The sequence below is a fragment of the Zingiber officinale genome, chromosome 5B (genome assembly GCF_018446385.1).
Source record: "Zingiber officinale cultivar Zhangliang chromosome 5B, Zo_v1.1, whole genome shotgun sequence".
In the NCBI taxonomy this organism is placed as follows: Eukaryota; Viridiplantae; Streptophyta; class Magnoliopsida; order Zingiberales; family Zingiberaceae; genus Zingiber; species Zingiber officinale.
In genome coordinates this window covers 72,816,179-72,837,338 of record NC_055995.1, presented here as the reverse complement: position 1 = coordinate 72,837,338, position 21,160 = coordinate 72,816,179, and the positions used below count along the sequence as shown (strand labels likewise).

The 21,160-nt window shown below is 36.5% G+C and overlaps 1 protein-coding gene across 2 annotated transcripts in view; it reads left to right on the top strand.

Annotated features, from left to right (window-relative positions):
* The window catches only part of LOC121984516 (callose synthase 10), a 111,120-nt gene that overhangs the window by 27,094 nt on the left and 62,866 nt on the right, over positions 1-21,160 (top strand). The window contains exons 6-7 of one of the 2 annotated variants that reach the window (XM_042537472.1): positions 15,881-16,006; positions 19,206-19,295. In XM_042537472.1, the coding sequence (XP_042393406.1) occupies positions 15,881-16,006; positions 19,206-19,295 (216 nt within the window). The remainder of the gene's footprint in view (positions 1-15,880; positions 16,007-19,205; positions 19,296-21,160) is intronic. The other variant, XM_042537473.1, reaches the window with a different exon arrangement.

Below are 21,160 nucleotides of genomic sequence, written 5' to 3'. Positions count from 1 at the left end.
CATGTGAATAACCATCTCCCAAACTTTAATAAATTCATCTAATCCTATCAAGTAGTATCATCTTTAAGCAAGGACATTCAATTAGTTCCACCAAGTCTACAAGCTTGTTTACATGCAAAGTGCATATTTTGTTTCTAAGGTTTCAAGTTCCACTCTAAGTCAAGTCATCATTCTATTGTGTTCCCAAGGTTTCCAACTTTAGACACTTACTTGCCATATGCGAGGTTTGCCCCCTCTCCGAACATAAAGTCTCAAAGGCATTCTCGATATTGAGAGAAATAGATAAATATTTCACCTAACTCGATCTCAAAGGGATATCTTATCATTTCCACTCACAACAGTTTTCTATCCCATTTTTGCTACTCAGACTCTTTTTATTTTTTATTTTTTATTTTTTCAGTTTTTTTTCACAAATGCTTTATTGCATTTCACCTTTTTTTTTTCTTCCATTCTTTGTTTTTTTACATGGGAATTTTATTTTTCCAAATGAGTTGACACAATTCGAGCATAATCCAGTAACTAAAATATTGGGAGAGGTTCACCTATGGTCACCATGCTACTAGTCCAACAAAATGAATCATGACTATTTTGTACTAAATTCACCTTTCGAAATCAAATCATAAGTAAAGTGTAATGGTCAAACTATCAAATAGGTATATGGTGAAACCCAATCAACTCGATGACGCTTCTAAAAAATTCTACTACTATATAGAAAAATAAGAATCACCAAAAATGTGAGAATGCATTCGCATGATATCACCAAATTAGGGATGACAATAGGGCGGGTTCGGGCCGGGTTTGACCAATCTCAGAACCTGTCTTGCCAAAAAAAAATATACTCGAACCCAGACTCACCTCGCCTAATTTTTCAACCCGCCCCGTCCCCGCTCAAAACTCGACGGGTCTATAGTGGGTTTGACCCGTCAACCCGCTAAGCTAAAAAAAAATAAGTCAACAATAAGTTATTATTATTGTATATTTTATATTATATTATATTATATTATACTATATATATATATATATATATATATATATATATATATATATATATATCGGTAAAGTGGAGAAAAATCCCTAATTCCATTCTTAATTTTGCATGCAGTCCCCCTATCTAAAAAAGTTTGTTTCCACTCCCTACATGCAAAGTTTCCTTTGCTTCAACTCCCCTCATGTAAATATCATGACCAAATTGCCCTCAAATGTTTTAGGTATAAAAAGTTTAAAAATGAGTATCATTCTGATTAAATTCAGTACTTTATAACTAGAATTCAGTACTTTATACTAGAATTGAGTATATTTTCTATCAAAATTAACCCTCATATTTTTCGGTACAAATACTTTAAAAATGAGTATAATTTCTATTAAATTCAGCACATTAAATTAGAATTGAGTATATTTTCTATTAAATTGAGTACGATATTTTTCATACTTAATATAATTACTCAAAAATTCAACATCATTTACCATTTAAAGAAAATCTAGTAAATTTTTCATCCAATTGAGTCATTTAAAGAAAATCTAGTATAATTTCCATCTAATTGAAGTGAAAAAAAAATCGTACTCAATTTGATAGAAAATATACTGAATTCTAATTTTAATGTACTGAATTTAAGAGAAATGATACTGATTTTTGGATTTTTTATACCCAAAAATATCATGGACAATTAGGTAAACATATTTGACTAGGGAGTGGAAACAAAGTTTTTCACCACTAGGGACTACATGCAAAGTTTTGTTTATCAATGGGGAGTGCATGCAAAATTACCCTATATATATATATATATATATATATTAGACAGGTTCATTGAAAGCCGTAAGCCGCCTCGAACTCGCTTCTAAACCCAATCAACGGGTTTAGATCCACCCCGTAACCCATTTGACCGAGTTTAAACTCGCCCCGAATGGGGCGGGTTTAATAGGGAGTCGAGTTTAAACTCGACCCATTGCCATCCTTGCACCAAATACCTCCAATTGTCAGGTTGGTTATACTTGTGTATTCGACATTAGGTAGCCTAAAGGGTATCCGATCTTTAAGCACAAAACCAAATGAATCTCCATCATGGACAACCATCCTAGCTGCTAGACATGTCCCAATGTTAATACTTGAATGTCCCTCTACCATCTCTAACTCAAGTCATATCCAAGGTTTTTAGCAATATGGGTAATAAATCCACCAATCATTATTGTCCCTGAAGGAGCTTTCCCAATTTTGCCCCTCTACCATCTCTAACTCACTTAAGTCATATCCAAGGTTTTTAGTAATATGGGTAATAAACCCACCAACCATTATTGTCCCTGAAGGAGCTTTCCCAACTTTGATCATGTGTCTAATACAGTGTAAACCATAATCAATATTCCCTCCATGCAGTATACACCATAGGCATAAAAGTTCACTAACTATCCTCCTTTCAAAATGCTATTGGCCATCCTCTATGGAGGTATTGGAAGATAGGATTTTGTAGATGAGTTGCTTTAGCTCTTGTGGGTTCATATGCAATCTCCTCAGTCAATTTCTCCCAAAAGGCGGTGGCATGAAAGTTCCTAGGCATTTTTTTCTCCCCTCCATTAGGAAATCTGAAATGACTAAATGCGATTGGCCATCACTCTATAGAGGTACCGGAAGACACGATTTTGAAGATTAGATGCTTTAGCTCTTGAGGGTTCATATTTAATCTCCCCAATAAATTTCTCCTAAAAGGCAGTGGCATGAAAGTCCCTAGGCATTCTTCTCTCCCCTCCATTAGGAAATTCGAAATGATAATTAAATTGTTTTAATGTCAATTAATAATCATCATTAAACAAACTAAACGTGATCTTCCCATCCTCGCAACTTCTCCCTGTTAGGATTTCAGCATCCACTGAGCTCAAAAAAAGGGTTGTTCTAGTGTAAGTAGGACAACATATACTCATCAACTCATCCCAATTTACTTTACTTATCAACCATGATATGCCAACCTTAATACTTAGGTCATCTATAACCTGCTCATCTATGTACCTCACGGGTGCAATCCTTCGTTTAACAAGAATATCATAGCGTGCTTTTTGAACTTTATGAAAAATAATACCGTGAAGATTGTTACCCTTGTTGCGTGTTTTCTCCTTCTCCTTCTCCTTCTCCTTTCCTTTCCCTTTGGAAGTAGAAGCTTCTCCTTGCCATGTTCTTTTCATCCTTCCTTTAAGATCTCAAAAAGTAGGGATTTAGGACAAGAAGGGTGATTTCCTGAGAAAAGGGTGGAGATGAGGGTTTAGGGCTAGAGGAAGCTTAGAGAAGGGGTCTAGAGGAAGGAGTGAAGGGTTTGGAAAGATCTCTTGAGGACATGGGCGGTGGTCAGCTAGGGCACGGGCACGGGTTTCGGCGATACGGGTCGTGCCAATGCATGGGCCCTTCCGCGCTTGTGTTGCGTTTGGCGAACTCAGCACAGGCTGTGCCGGTGAGCAAGACCGCCCGTGTCAACCTCCGATGTTTGTTTGATGACCTGCAAAATAAAATGACTTGATTAAAAACACTTTAAAAGCAAAGATCAACGAATGAAAAATTAAAAATCTAAGAAATGAAAGGCTTGGTTGCTTCCCAAGAAGCATTTGTTTAAGATCCTTAGCTTGACCCTTTTTTAGAACTCAACTTGGAGCTTTTGCTTTGAGAGAATTCCTTTCCCCTCCTCCAAACGTTCTAAATTGGAAAATTTATTCTCTTGATGATTCTCTTTCTCGGATAATATACTTCCCTTGTTTCATAGCCTCTATGTTTGGCTCGGTGTCCAGGGGTATTTTAGAATGATCCTTTGAATATTCAGAATTGCTTTTCTCCCCTAGGCTTCCTTCATGTAAATCACTTGATAATTTGGAGAGATTAAACTCCAACTTATTTTTTCCCATTGTAAATGAAAGCTTATGATTCTTCACATTTATTATCACTCTAGTGGTGGCCAAGAAGGGTCTCTCAAGAATAATAGGTACGTGAGAATCCTCCTCCATTTTCAACACAACAAAATAGGTTAGCTCGACAATACCTCCAATTTGCACCAGAATATCCTCTAAAATCCCTAGAGGATATCGACAAGAGTGGTCGGTCAATTGTAGCGTCATGGTTGTGAGCTTATAGTCCCCTAGACCTAACCTTTGACACATAGAAAATGACATCAAACTCATGCTTGCTCCCAAGTCATAAAAAACCTTTGTTTATCTTTCTATCTTTGATGAAGCAGGGAATATAAAAGCTTCCGGGTTCTTTTTAGCTTTTGAGAATGCTCATTTTGTATTATAGCACTACATTCTTTATGGCTCTCCTTTTTCCTCTTGTGAGAGATGATATCCTTCATGAATTTAGCGAACTGCGACATTTGGTGCATTGCATCAAGTAATGCCACCTCCAGGCAGATTTTCTTCTCCAAAAATTTTCCAAATTCTTCATCTTGCTTCATTTTTACCAAGTGTTGTGGAAATGGGATAGGAGGTTGGTAAGCTTGGACCGGAGGCTTTAGAAAGAGGTCTTCTTTTGGCTCCTTGGGTTTGCTTAATTCCTCTACCACCATAGGTGTTTTTGGTGCATTGTTTTCTTTAGCAAGACCTTTTGGTATATCCTTCTCATTTCCCGTTAAGTCTTGTAACATCTTCCCACTCCTCAAGTTTATAGTATTGCAATGTTCAACCGAGTTTATTTCCATTTATCGTGGAAATTTCTCGGCAGATTTTGAAATCAAATTTGCAACTTGAGCAACTTGATTTTCCAACATTTTTGTGTGATTTGTAAGAGTATTAATTGAAGTCTCCATTTCTTTGATTATGCCTTCGTGATTGGAATGTTGTTGGCGAAACCTTTGATTGACTTCAGATTGTGTAGCTATAAATTATTCCATCATCTTCTCCATATTTGATTTTTTAGTCGAGGTTTAGTATTTTGCCCATGATTCTCTTGATTTGGAAATTGACCTTGATTTGTTCGATATGAAAAATTTGGATAGTTCTTTCATCCTGAATTATAGGTGCTAGAGTGGGGTTGTTTGGTCTTGAATTGAAGTTGTTGACTGTATGCACATGTTTCACTTGACCACCATGTATAGATGCCAAGACTGAACAATTCTCCCCAATATGTCTTGATTTTCCATAGATTTCACAAGAAGCAAGGATGACATTAACAGGATTTATACTCAATGTATTCAAGCGCTTGCTCATCGCATCCAACCTTGCCACCATGAAATCCACTTGATTAACTGTGCGCATTCTTGGGGCTTGCATAGGGGCACTCCTCTCATTGACCCACTGATGATGGTTAAATACTACACTCACAATGATCTCCTCAGCTTCTTCAAGTGTTTTGTTCATTATAGCTCCTCTGTTTAGTCGCATAGGAAATCCTATTGTAGAACGTGTGTATGATTAGCCATCTTTTAAGCTCATGATGTCGACACTATTATAGTAGACTTTTGTATCATCCCAAGACTCAAACAATGACTCCCCATCCATTTGTATAAAATTCGTGATAAGGTGTCTTATGTGAGCCATCTTGCTTGGGGGTAGTATTTGTTCAAAAATCTTAACTTGCATTGATCCCATGTTGCTATACATTCCTGGCAGGGTTTTCGATAGCGGCGAATAGCGCGCTACATAGCGTGCTATCGCGCGCTACATAGCGTGCTATCGCGCACTACGATCAGCGAACACTCTCCAATATTCGCTGATTAGCGATTGTCCCGAATAGCCCACGCTATTCGGGACAAAAGCATAGATAGCACACATAGCGTGCGCTATCATGACTTAGCGGCCCATAGCGGGCGTTATAATTGCAAATTGCTTACACAATAGGTAGGGCAAAGACGTCGAATCGTGATTGTCGAGGTAGGGCAGAGGCGAAGGTAGGGCAGAGGCGACAGGCGGCGATCGGCAAGCGACAACTTGCGAGAGGTGAGCGGCGAGCAGAGACCTATGAGCGGCGGCGAGCAGTGACCTGTGATCAGCGGGCGACAAGGCGAGCGGCGAGCAGTGACCTGTGAGCGACGGCGAGGGACAACGATTGGAGGTAAGCTCTTCTCCTTCCTTTCGTTTTCTTCATTTCTTTGTTTTTTTTTCTCTAAGGAGCAAAGATTTCGCGAGTTGGGTATCTGGATCGATCGAGTGATCGATCCAGGGCATCTGGATCGATCACTGGATCGATCGAGTGATTGATCCAGATCCTTTCTGTTTGAGCAGAAAGGATCTCGATCGATCACAGGATCGATCCAATTCCTTGGATCGATCCAATGATCGATCTTCTAGATGCCTTGATTGATTCCCATTTTTTTCCAATTAATTAATTATTTGTTCTGATTTTTTTTCTTTTATTTTTCTAGGATTTTGATTGTCTGGTTAGAATTTGCAATGTCTACGAATTTGTCAAAAAAAGATAAAAAAGATATTGGTTGGAAGTATTGTTATCAAAATGAAGGGGAAAAATCTGTTCGGTGCAAATTTTGTCATCATATATCGAATGGAGGGATTACTCGCTTGAAGGAACATTTAGCTCAAACTCATAAAGGGGTTGCACCTTGTGTTAGTGTTCCGGATGATATTAAGAAAGAAATTAGAGAATCACTTGACAAAATTAAAGCATCTAAAAGCAAACAAACCGAATTGTTCCGAGAGATTGGTGAAGATCCTCAGAGTATGAGTATGCAATCATCAAAAGTTGGAAATGTAGCGGGAAATTCAATTGGATGTTTTGGTAGTGGTGAATCAAAAGGTAAAGGTACCCTTCATGGATTTGTTAGTTCTGGACCTCGACAAACAACCCTAAATTCGACATACAAAAAAGATTTACTGGTTGATGTGAAGTGTAGAGTTGTTCGTTTTATTTACTCTGCCGCACTTCCGTTTAATGTTGTGAATGATACTTATTGGTTGCCTATGGTTGAGGGCATTGCGGAATATGGAAGAGGGTTCGAGCCTCCTTCAATGCATGAGTTAAGAACTTGGATACTTAAAGCTGAGGTTGATGACATCAACCTAATATATGAGGAGCATAAAAAAGCATGGAAAAAATATGGATGCACTATTATGTCTGATGGTTGGACGAGTGCTGCTGACACTTTCTTTTTGAAATCTATTGATGCATCAACTTCTATTAAAAATGGAGAATTGATCTTTAAATATCTTGATGATGTTGTTGATGAGGTGGGAGAGGAAAATGTAATTCAAATTGTCATGGATAATGCTTCGAATTGCATTAAGGCGGGGAAAAAAATTATGGAGACTAGACATAGAATTTGGTGGACACCTTGTGCGGCGCATTGCATTGATCTAATGTTTGAGGATATTACAAAGTTGAAGATTTTTTCTGACACAATTGAGCAAGCTAAGATGGTTGTGAAGTTCCTTTATGGTCATGGGACTATACTTTCTTTGATGAGAAAGTATACAAACGGTAAAGAAATTCTCCATCCCGTTGTTACTTGCTTTGCTACTTCATTTCTCACTCTTCAGAGTATGTATAATGTTAAAAGGCCACTTGAACAAATGTTTGCTTCCGAAGATTGGGTTAGTTCACCACTATCTCAAACAACTCAGGGGAAGGTCGTGAAGAGAATGTTATTAATGATCCCAACTTTTGGCCACATGTTGTATTTTGTGTTAAGAGTGTTGTTCCTCTTGTAAGTGTGTTAAGGGAAGTTGATTCGGAGGAGAGATCGGCCATGGGATATATTTATGAACTTATGGATAAGGCAAAAGAGAATAAAATTTAATTGTGGGGGAGTTGACAGAAAATACAAGCCCATTTGGAAAAAAATTGATTCACGATGGACTCCACAACTTCATCATCCTCTACACATGACCGGGTATTATTTGAACCCGCAATTGTGTTATGAAGAAAGATTTTCTGTTTGTGATGAAATTAGAGATGGATTGCATGCTTGCATGGATAGGATGTTGTCTTCTAATGATCGTCTTAAAGCCGACATCCAATTGGACTTGTATAATAAATCTGAAGGAGAATTTGTAACTCCAATAGCAAAACGAACAAGGATGTTGCGAACTCCGGGTAAAATTTTCTTCTTGTAACCGTTCTTGTAAAATTATACTAGCATTCATATTTTAAAATTATATACATTCTTGTAATTTTTTTTAATGTTATTACTTATTAGTTTCGTGGTGGGAACGTTTTGGGAGTAAGACACCCGAGCTTACTACATTTGCAATTCGAGTGCTTGGTTTCACTTGTAGTGCTTCGGGATGTGAAAGAAATCGGAGCACTTTTGAATCGGTGAGTATTCTAAGTTTCTAACTCTACTTGAATTTTAATTGTTTTATAATTTTCATATCATTATTTATTTTTAATTTATATATATATATATGTTTTCTTCTTTGTAATATTAGATTCATACAAAAAAGAGAAATAGGCTTGAACATGCAAAGTTGAATGCGTTGGTGTTTGTGAAATATAACTTCAAGCTTAGGAAGAGAAGCATTAGGAGGAGAGACAAGATTGATCCCATCGTAGTTGATGAAATTAATTCGGATGATGAATGGATAACTGAGAAAGAAGGTCCAATTCTCCCCGTAACTACTAAATGACTTGAAGATGATGAATTATTTGAAAGTGATTCTATTGTGAGTGTGCCGTCGGCTACCTTTGAAAGTCTTTTTGACTCAGATAAGCGGATCAAAGATGTTGAGGATATAGTTGAAGTTCCTCCTACGAATTCAAAAAAAAGAGTTGTTGAAAATTCAAGTAAGCACTAAGCATATGCAAATTATTTATTTATATCTACTTCACCTATAATTGATCCTTAAATGTTGTATCTCTTATATAATGGATATAGTTGAAGTTCCTCCTACGAATTCAAAAAAAAGAGTTGTTGAAAATTCAAGTAAGCACTAAGCATATGCAAATTATTTATTTATATCTACTTCACCTATAATTGATCCTTAAATGTTGTATCTCTTATATAATAGGTGGAAGCAAAGACAAACAAGCAAGGTTGAGTCTTGTTGATGTGGAAGATAATCATCTTGATGTTGAAAATTATGGAGAAGTAATTCCAACAACTTTTAATAGTGGAAAATTTTCAACCATAGACACTATTGATGATGATAGTGATATAGAATTGGATGATATTGATTATTTTTAGGTTATGTTGTTTTAATTATAGGACTTTTTAAATTGTTGTTACGAGATATTTTGACATGTAATTAATTATTATGATTAATTTTAGGTTATGTTATTTTTATTTTACTTATATAAGTATATTTTATTTTTTTAAATTTAAACATTGATGGGCACGAAAAGCTTGCGTTATACGCTTCGCTATTTACGCTACGCGATGACAAGACAAAAACGCTATGAACCAACGCTACTCGATTTAAAACACTGTTTCCTGGGCAGCGATGATAGCCACATTTTGGCTTTGCCCCTCAGTAGAAGCTCCATTTTTATTTAAGGTACCATAGATTTTAAGAAAATTCTCCAAATGCATATTAGTGCTCCATTAAATTGACATTGCTGAATTTTGCGAATTAAGGCCGGCTTGAGCTCGAAATTGTTTGCTTCAATTATAGGCCGGACAATGCTAGATTTGAATCCTCTTACACTTGGCAATGCATAATCATCAAGTGACCTATTATTGTTCACCATGAGGAGGTTTGAGAGATTCTAATTTTGATTAGGATCCATTGCTTGCTGCTCACTTAGTCGTCGATGATATGTGCGATCAATCTAAGGATCAAATGACAAAAAATTCCCCAACTATACTAAGGCATTTCCTGAAAAAGGAAAAGAAACTAAATTAAAAGAGTGCATAGAAATACAAAAATAAAAGAAAAGAAAAAGAGTCTAATCCAATCAATTTGCTATTTAGCTAATATTAACCAAAACCAATACCCAGCAATGACGCTAAAAACTTATGTGGATAAATCCGCAAGTGCACAGGAATGTCGTCAAGTAATAGAAGATATCAAACCCATAAAGACTGTTGGCCGAGTACTAGCTTACTAAACAAATTTAATTAGCTAGACTAATCACGAATGTTGAGTGTTAAGAACTAGAAAATGAGTGAGGAAAAGAGGGAGGGAGGAGATTCAATCAAGAAGAAAGAAAAGGAAGGCAGAGAGATCTAGGTGGATTTGATCGGTGAAGGCAATTCTAGGATTTTAGGTTTACCACAATGTTAGTAAACACCTAATCTATATTTGAGCGTCGTATCCTCAATGATGGTTCATGTTGGTAGACTATCTTATGATATCCAATATAAATTTTTGGAACTACATCGACATATCAACTCCAATTCATCGTCTACTTTCAAAGCAGCTAAGCTTAGGGATCACTTTCATATGGAGACCTTGTCACGAGATCCCATAACCCCCTAATAACCCTCTCCTACCGTGTGATGATGAAATTGAAATTAATCCATTAAGATCTATGACGACCTATTACTCCTTGTGGCATTCCGATCTACTTCCTTAGCCGATTACCCACGTCTCGGGTTTTTATGGGTTAGAGGATTGAGATCGTGTTTACACGGTAGATCTGGACCACAAATTAACATTTCATTGAATATGAACAATCAAACATTCATAGATCAAAACGAAGGTGTTCACATAACAAAGGGCTAATCCTTAGTCTTAGAATTTAGAATCTACTCCATAGAAATGGAGTTACAACCTGAAATTTTTCTTCGAATGATTACAAACAAGTTCAGATCAGAAATTTAGAAAACAAGCAATATCTTAGTTTTGTTGCAAGATCGCTTCTCCGAATGCTCTTGATTTCCAGTCCAAGTATTGATGGCGTCGAAGCCCTTCTAGAATGTCTTCTCAGGTTGACTTGGAGCCCTTGGGTGACTCTAAATCGGGGATCCCTTCTCAAGGGAATGAAATCAACATTTTATAGGCAAAGGGTGAGTGCTCGACACGTGCTAGCTGGCACGGGCGCCTGTGTTGGGTGCGACGACTGCAAGGGGAGTTGGCCATGGGCCATGTCAACTAGCATGAGCGCTCGTGGCCGGTTCGGCGGATGGGGCATGGCCTGTGCCGGTGGGCATGAACACTCGTGGCAGACATGGGATTTCAAATATTGGTCTTTAATTTTCGTTTTTGCTCCTTTTTGTGCCCCATCAAAAAAATACACGAGAGTAATCCTCCGAAATAGGAAAGTATCAACATGAAGCACAAAAAGGCCATAATATGAAATATATGCATATAAAATGGGAGAAGACATGCGTCAAACATGATAAAAATCCTATATAAAATACACATATCACTCACCTTGTGCATTGTGCCTTAAGCCCCACATCGCTTATGCGCTTTTAGGCGCCTCATGCTAACTATGGTTTTTTGTATTTACATAGTTTCCTCATCCTATTTTTCTTTCCTTACTGTATAAAAATTGTTTTAGTCTTTGATTTCTTGTCATACCCACATAGTTAATTTATGTTGAAAAATATATCATTTTAGCCATTTATTTATACCCTTGGCGCAACGGTAAAGTTGTTGCCATGTGATCAAAAGGTCACGGGTTCGAATCCGGGAAACAACCTTTTGCAAAAAGCAGGTCCTTCCTCGGGACTCCGCATGACGGGAGCTTCGTGCACCGGGTTGTCCTTTTTTTTTACTTATACCCTTGGTTTACTAGTGCTATAATTTCTACAAGTAGCATGATATACCAAACCAACCGTAAGAGATGTGGCTACTAGGTGTAGGTGTAAGATTCTTTAAACCAAATATGATGACTTAGGAAAATGAGCTTAAAACATCCTTCAAGAAGCTTGTATCTATGCATTTCCCCTAGACCTAATTGTTGAAAATTAGGAATTGTCTTAATTCCAAACTTGAACAATACATAGAATCCTAACTCCTTTTTATACACCGCTGACACATGACTCATTCTTCATAAAATAAACTTTTCTAATAAAAATCCTAAAAACTCTAACATTTTTTTTATAAAAAAATATATTCTCTCATAAACATTATATTTTCCTACACTTCTCTCAAGCTACTGAATAGATGTGTATCATTCCCAACTTAGAGACAATATTTTGAAATGCTGAGCTACTTAATCTTTTAGTAAGTGTATATTCAAGTTGTCCATGTGTAGATATGTAAGGGGTATGAATCTACCCGCTTCTAGTTTTTCCTTGATCAAGTGTTTATCAATTTCAATACGCTTTGATCAATCATGGTGTACCAGATTCTGGGCTATGCTAATTGCAGACTTATTACCATGACAAGTCTCATTGGACCATCCCACTTGAACTTCAAGGCTTCTTGTTTATCCAAAAGTAGTTCACACACCTTGACCCATTGCTCGAATTTCTAGATTTGCACTAGACCACATTCACTGATTATGGTTTTTTAAAAACTAAAAAACTTCTTGCCTCTGTCTGCTTTGAAAGAAAAATAGACTGTATTTACCACCTAAATTAAACATTACTCCTATTGAGGGACATTCAAGGTTTGTATGTTGATTTGTGCACAAGTCGTGCTCTTGCCACTCTAACTCTATCTGTTCTTTCCACATCGCAACTGACCCATATGATTGGGAGGATTGCTGATACATAGATGGCTACCTTTCCATGGAAGCATTAAAAGATGTTTTTAGCACCTCACTTGTTAGCTGAGATCTAACAAGTGGCTCTACAATCGTTTTCCATAGATGCACTCCTGATTGTTCACTCTATACTTATGTGAATCCACTCTACACTTGGTCTTGCTTTCCTACTTGATGGGATTATGCTCTTCTTGGTGGGGGAGAATAATGTAGTTAGGCTTTTAATTTTGTTACTTTCAAATTTAAAAAGATTGTTTAAATTTATTTTGGATAATCGTTTGGGATTGCAGTGCGAGACTTTGATGATACATCTCTTATCTTCATTATTTAAGTTTTAAGTTTGTTCTATAAAATCTTGCCAATTAGCATATTGAAAATACCAGAAGTTGTTTGTCTTAAAATATATTGCATAATTTCATTTAGTATTATTGTAAAAGATACCAATTATTATAATTACTGGATAAACTTTCTACAATATTGTAGTTGTTGTCCAGGAACTCTAGTGCTTACTCTAAGTCAATAAAAATGTGCAAGTCTTTCTTAAGTCTCTTATTTGTCTTAGTAATATCATCTGGGTACACGTCCAAATTGAAATACAAACTTTTATTGTTGTCTAATTCTTCTTTCTACCACTTTACTAATTCTTCTTTCTGTAGGTTTCCTGTAGTATCATACTTTTGACACATTGACATAATTCCTATATAGTCAGAGTTACTTTATGTTTATTAACTAATAATAGCAAATTTTTCCTGAATTTTCTTTTTCTGATTCTCATTCTTCTCGATCTTTTCTAAACTGTAATGGAAATAAACTTTTCTCTGTTCTTTATTTTTTCTTGGCCCATCTTATCTCAAATCAAATTCATAATTTTGTAAACCTCCCACTGTTATACCAAGTTTATAATTAATTGACTATTGACAACCTAAATTAAGGAATTAGACCCTATAAACTTATATTATTAACTGTCCCAACAAAAGGACATAATATACAAAGTTATGATAGGAATGCGAAACGTAAGTGTAGAGTTTTAAGCAAGAAAGCTAATCTGTGAGAATAATAGGAAATTGAATAGGTGAGTTGATTGAATGGTAGGGTTGTAAAAATGATCTTAGAGGAAAAAAATGGTAGTTGATTTACCGAGTAATGACAGAAATTTAATTTGTGTTAAGAGTGAACTTAAGGAGGATTAAATTTTCTTTTTATTGTTGATTTGGCATTACCAAAGCTCAAGCCATTAGGGGTGACCCAATCTTTGCTGTTATATGTTGGTGCTGCATAAGTGGTTCGTATTGCTACTTGGGAGGGGTGAATAGCGAACCTGCAATTACAACGTCATTTTCTCTTGCTAACTGCTTAGCAAGAACACACACATTAATATAATAAATAAATATGAAAGGAAAATGTGATATGATTATTTACTTGGTTCACAACCTCAGGTTGCTACATCCAAGTTCTTATGCACAACTGTTTGCTATCCTTCTCCTCTTCAGTAAAGTGCCGAAGGCGGAGAAGTCTCTTACAACTTTGGAGTACAATATAGAGAAGGAAAGAAAGCTTAAAACACAAGTTGAAGCACTCGCCGTGGTTATGTGTTATGTCTTGAATAAAGCTCCTCGCTTACTTTTATAGACTCTGCTTGAGGTTGCACGTCCGGTTAACCGGAAAGTCTATTTGGTCTAAGGAAACTGATGGTATGGTAGATAGAGCTCATCAACATGATGCCCCTGGCTCATCCCTTCACTGACATCCTTTCGGTCGACCTTTTAACTTATCGGTCGACCAAAACTTGGTTAGTGACTTTTTTTTTTGGATATGTTGCCACGTGTCTTACGGTTCCCGATCTTGAACTTCAGTCGTCCCATCCCGGTTACTTCGGATCCCCATTGCTTGATCAACTTCCATGTAGCCTCTGGAAGCTAGCCTCCGGTCACCCAATTCTGTTTTATGGTTGACTGATCCAACTCCAATGATAACCTGCATATTAATAAGGATTTTCCGACTGATCCAGAAGATTGGGTCGTCTGAACCTCTTGACTCAGTCGACTATGCTAGAGTTGAGTTTACGCTCATCCGATTATAAGTCACTCAACTCTCATCTCACGAGCTCGCCTTGCGCATGTTTCCTCCCGACTTCTTGTGCGTCGGATGTCGGAGTATTCTTTCGTAGTTTTTTGTTTTTAGAATGCACCGAGTACCCTCCCTGTGCCATCCTTCTTGATCGCTTGTGTCTTTTGCCAAGGTCTTGCTGTCTTTGATGCTCCTCATCCTTTCCGATCCCTTGGTGTCCCATACCACCCTTTCATCATACTTCATCGGATCCTGAGCCATTGGGTACCCGTGTGTTCTTCTAAGTTCCTGTACACTTAGACAAACATATAAAAATCACAAGCAAGGCCTAATTTAACCTTATTTGATAACACATCAAAACACTCATGGCTCCACCACTTGGTGTTTTAACATTATATTGTTCATACTCCCTTGCTTGTCCCTAATGTGTGGGTGGGTGGATTGAAATTGGATTGATCCATGCTCATTTTGTTGAGTGACATATGTTATATATTATTTAGTTATTGACACCATAAGGATTAGTGATGGGAGCTTTGTCCTCAGATACAATGTAAATCGTGATTGGTTGGTCACAAAAATCTGCACTGTTATTTTGTTAACATATTTAAATGCCTTTGTGTAATTTCCCAATTATATTCTGTTTCAGAAGGAATTATTTGACAAATCTGATGTTCCTATTTTGAAATCTTGAATTCCCACTGTCTTCTTTATTTTGTTCTTTTTATGAAAAGACTATTTTATCTTCCTTTTACCCATTTCTTTTTAAATACTTGATCGTTATGAACATCATTATCGTCAAGCTAACCTGTGCTTGGCCCAACTGTTTGGGTCTGGATAAATGAGTTTTGTATAAATAGTTCTCTATTTTTTATTTTCACTCACATTCTTTCTTGTTCTTGTTTTGATGCTGTCAACATTTCATTTATAAACGTAAACAATATGGCAGGAGAGGTTTTTGAGATTGGTAACCATTCATATGCACATTATTACCTTTTTTTTCTTACCCAGCTGTTCTGCTGAGTGTTGTCCAGTTGTTTAAGTATATGCATCACTTTCTTAATACAAGTAGCCAAGCTGATGATATTAGCAATGCAATGTCTCTTAGCTATTGACTATTGATGGCTTGGGTTATGAGTTCATTTCAAATCTGAGATTTTTCACACTTCACACATCTTTATGTTAATATAGGTTGCATAATCTCACGTTTGGCTTTTATATTAGCAAAACAATGTGTTTGTCTTGGCAAAATCATATTTGTATAATGCCTTCTAAAGAAGATTATTCTTTTTAATCATACAGATTAAAGCCGCAATATCTGCAATTCGTTACCCTTCAGAATTCCCTCGGTTTTCTGCTGATATTCAAGTTACCCATAAGAAAACTCTGGACATGTTTGATTTGCTAGAGTTTGTTTTTGGTTTTCAGGTTTGTTGTTTACTCTCTTTCCATTTTTTTTATACTTTATTAGTTACATTGCTAAGAAGCGAAGGGATATACCCATCTTGTCTTGAAAATGTATCTGGTGGCAGGTAAGTCATGCTGGTGATGTTTTGTGTGCATCTTGACTTGTTCAATAATAAATTGTTACTAGGCTGTATGATAAAGACTTTGATTTGTTTTCCATTTTTGACATCTATCAAGTGCAAAAGTAGCAATTATACTTGGTTTTTTTGAATCGTGAGACCTTGATATGATGCATGTTTTGAAATTTTAATGAAATCATTGACTATGTCTTAACCTATCCTTTTCCTTTTTTACCATCAGTAATCTGACCTCCCTACTTTTCTTGCTTAAATCTACCAAGGTTTTACTATGGACTTTACTAGTAGTAATTTTAGATGTCAGTGGTTTTGGAATTTTCGAAGCTCTATTCTGCCACTTTAGGAATTTGGAACGAAAACTTGGATCATTCCCAGCTAGAGATTATAATTTCAATTTGAATCTTAGGATCTTTTGATTATAGGTTCACATTGACCTAAATGTTCAATAACTCATGTAGGATCTGAATTCAAGTGAAATCACCAAATGTTTCTCACTGTTCCTAGATAGATAGGATCTCGATTCTCACAATTTGACTTAATGGAACACACATGGACATTTTAGGTTTGATGTCCTTGTAGACCAAAACTTGATTATATGAGAACCGTTCTTCAGTTATAGATTGAATCCTTTTTAAGTTTTGTCACGCATTCTTAGAAGGCTACTAGATAGTAAAAAGTTCAACACTACTTATGTTGCATTGTTCAGATATTTACTATCTCAATAATTTTAGTTATGTTTAATGATATTAATATAATGTAAAGTATGAATATGCTTTCAATATTATTGGGCATGGAACTTGAAAAAGTCTACATATAATCGAACTATTCTATGCCTTGGAAATGCTATGAGTTGTTCGGAAATGGTTGACGTAGTTAAATAGGAGGATTGCTATGATTATAAAAAAGGGTAGTATGGTGCACGTGCGGGGTCCCGAGGAAGGATCCATTGTATGCAGCTTTACCCTGCTTTTTGCAAGAGATTATTTCTAGGATTCGAACCCGTGACCTTTTGGTCACATGACAATAACTTTATTGTTGCGTCAAGACTCCCCTTCATTGCTATGATTATAGCCCTTGGTAAATTTACCAAAGAAGAAAATGATCTATTTGATATTATGGATGATTGTGGGTTGGCCCGGCCTATTGTCCTTTCCTTGTGCTTATTTTGCTTTAGGAGGTTGGTTTACAGGTGCAACTTTTGTAACTTCATGGTATACTCGTGGATTGGCAAGTTCCTATTTGGAAGATTGCAATTTCTTAACTGCTGCAGTTCCACTCATCCGAATAGTTTAACACATTCTTTATTGCTACTATGGCGTCCTGAAGCACAAGGAGATTTTATTGGTGAGTGTCAATTAGGTGGCCTGGGGACTTTTGTTGCTCTTCATGGTGCTTTGAAACTAATATGTTTCATGTTACTTCGAACTTGCTCGATCTGTTCAACCCCATTTCAAGCATCTCAAGAATTGTTGAAGTGCTTGCATCCTCATGAGAACTTCATAGCCCCCAGCTGAAATCAGGAACAAGAATCACCTGATTATAGGTAGTTGGTTCCATGATTGTTGACAATCAGAGACTAATGGATGGCATTTCAGTGCACAGACTCCAATTGGAGCTGCACAGTTCCTCACTACCTTCTCTCCAGGCTTTCTGGTTGATGGCATGCTGAAGTATCATCTCCAACTGCTAACAGGACTTGGGAGCAGTCATGCACTCCTGGACTGTTGAGCAAGTAAAGAGCCCATAGGATGCAGGGAAACATTCTTCCCCTTCGAAGATGTGGTCCTTGAAACAACTTCTTTCCCTTCCCCCAGACGCCGTGTGATCCTTCCTATTGTAGGTGATGAAGTGCGAAATGGGGGCACTTGTTTCAGCCCATTTCCCTGAAGAAATCCTTGAAGAGTTAATCCAGTAAGGTGCCCCATCATCACAGGTCAAGGAGAAGTGGATCTCCCCAAGACTTGATCCAGATCCACTTCTACCTGAACACGTGAATTCCAATTCACTAACAGGTCATTGACTGATTATAAATGCCTGATATTAATTTCAAAACGGTATTTTTGTTGGATTTTAGTAACATAACATTCTATGTTCTGATGTTATGGGTTCCATGCTATTCCTGTATTCGATCTTTATGGAAGTTCTTTGTTCCCAGTGCTGAATCATACTTCCTGGCCCAAGTTCTAGTTTAAGTTCTAGCTATACTGATTTTGTCTACTTGAGGGGAGAAAGAGGGGAATGAAAATAAGAGCATTGGGGTAGGGAAGAGGGGAAAGAAGAGAGGTGGAGGGATTTCCTTTATTTTGTTTACTTGAAAGGGGAGGGAACCAAGAGGAAATAAGTGAAAATGACACCAAAGTCATACAAACTGATCTTGTTCACACTTTCCCTCTATTTCTCTCTTCTTCTGCCACTTTTGGAAGAAACAAAAAGTGGGGAAAAGAGATCTAAATTCTTCTCAAGCAGACAACATTGGCGATATAGGCCCCTCATAAACCTGGTCAAGATCTCCATTTTTGTTGGGATGCCAAAGATTCACCTCACATTGATTGACTTGTGAGCAGAAATCTTTAATAGAAACAACGAGAAGAAGTTTAACTGCACATTAGAACTGCCTTTACAAAAAAGGTAGATCCGCTACCTTAATGACCCCCTAGTGCCGGTCCCACATATATGGAGGGAGGTAAATGCAGGTACACAAGCGTTAGTTAGGCGCATGGTGGGATAAACCCCAGGTTTATCAGTTCGTGAGAATTGACCCCTTGCCATTATGCCGGAGATGGCATGTGCCACCACTATGCCCTGGGGGCATTAGAACTGCCTTTACAGATTTTAGAGATCTATCCAATCCAGTCCCAAATAAGTCTGTGATGTTATGCTTTTTGTGCAGTTACATTGTGCCGGTGAACATCTTATGGGAAAATTATGTGCAGGACATAAATAATGAAGGAGTGTATATTGTCTATGAATTAATCTGTGGGAAAATTTGCCATTATACCTTCCACTTCAATATTTATGCTGAATTCCTTTCATTTCTCAGTAATTTTGTGGCTTTGTTAAACATACTCCTCTACTTTGTGCAGAAAGATAACATCCGTAATCAGCGAGAAAATATTATTCTTGCTTTAGCAAATGCTCAGGCAAGGCTAGGCTTACCTTCTGAAATGGAACCAGTGAGTAACTCTGTTACCTTACAATATCTTCCAATATTTTTCCCCTTGAATTGGGTATTGCTTACTCTATAGGATGCAGGATATTTTATACTTTTATTATGAAACTTTTCTAGTTCGGTTGATATGATTAGTTTCATATTTCATTCTTTTGTCTTATTTCTCAATTGCATATTTTAACTGCTAACATGTATCTGATGCAGGATATGGAAACTTTTGTTGTGAAAGCTTTGTTAGACTTAGATAACAAGCAGTGTGAATATGAAAGAAAGAGAAGTTAGAGAACTAGGGATCAAACTTAGGCTTCCTAAGTAGTCAGTGAGGAGAAAGACAGAATCACATCAAAATTACAGAGAATTATGGAATCATCTGTCTACATGAGATGTAATACTACTCTAGGACTCTAGCTCATTGGCCAAGCTTTCTTAGGTATCATGTAACCTTAGAGACTAGGAAGGTACTAATGGCATCAAGATCTGTTAAATCTGAAGCTAACATTCATTATAGAACTCTACAGGTCATTGTGTTTAGGCATTATGCAAGCTATATAAATAGATTCATGTTCATTTCTAGAGGAAACTTTAATTCAGAGATATGAAGACGATTGTGCTGCCACATTGTAATATTTCCCTTCAAGTTGCATTATTCTTTTCTTATTCTTCTTCTCAAGATTCAGGACCTTATGGTGTCATCCATTAAGTTGCTTCAGCATGAGCACCTATGGAAGGTTTCTTTTCATATTGCATGTCATATTGATAGGGCCAATAATGAATCTGCCTTCATGGATAGGCTTGGTATTTGGATTCATAAAATCTCTTTATGGTCATCTGAGGTTTTAGGTGATAAGCTTGGACATTTTCTTTGGGTAATAGTTAAAGAAGAACATGACTATAATTAAGTTGGTCATCAATGCTCAAAATAAATCTTGTAAACATTGTTCATCAACAGCCATGCTAAAATTCTTGTATGAAATCTTCTAAAGTCCCATTTTAAGTATTTAATACAATTTAGTATGTTTTGAAGATTCATTTACAACTTAATTTGATTATTCCAAATATAAATTTTAATTATGCGAGTTTGGTTTAAATTCTAATAGATAGAATTTACTTCTGAATTCTCTTTTTTTAATATTAATTTCCTACATATTGTTTGTACCTATTAAGCTTAAGGAACCATTTAAATAATTTTTATGAAGATTTTTACAAGTAGTAGTCATAATGATACATGCCAGCAATCAAATTCTTAAAGCTTTATAAAGAAGCTCTTAAAATCTTAATTTCAATTTATACAGCCATTCATAACATGCTTGCTAAATTTCATTTATTAACTTAAGTTTACAAAACTAAACAACTTGTCTCTGCCTTACAGATTGTGCTTACTAAAAGGATCACCCGTGCTTAATTAGCTCCGATAAACAAGCTTGAGCACAATTCTTTTAGATTGAAAGTATGGTGCATTGAGAAGCTTTAAAATTTTGAACCATGTTGGAGTTTTAGTAGTTGATTGGGATGATCAGTACCATATCATGAGGTGGGCGTGTTATGTTGATATGATTTTGGTATTGTTTCTTTTAAAATATAAATATGTATTATATAATTTTTTTTATTAATATTTAATTGCTATAGATATTCATTTATTATTGGGGTTATAGCCATGGCCTTATCATGTAATAATAACGATAATAATAATAATAAAAGTACGTTATTAATATATGGATTAATCATATCAAAAAAAAAAAAAGGGTAGCCTGTGCACGAAGCTCCCGTTATGCGGGGTCCCGGGGAAGGATCCATTGTACGCAGCCTTACCCTGCTTTTTGCAAGAGGCTGTTTATAGGATTCGAACCCGTGATCTTTTGGTCACAAAGC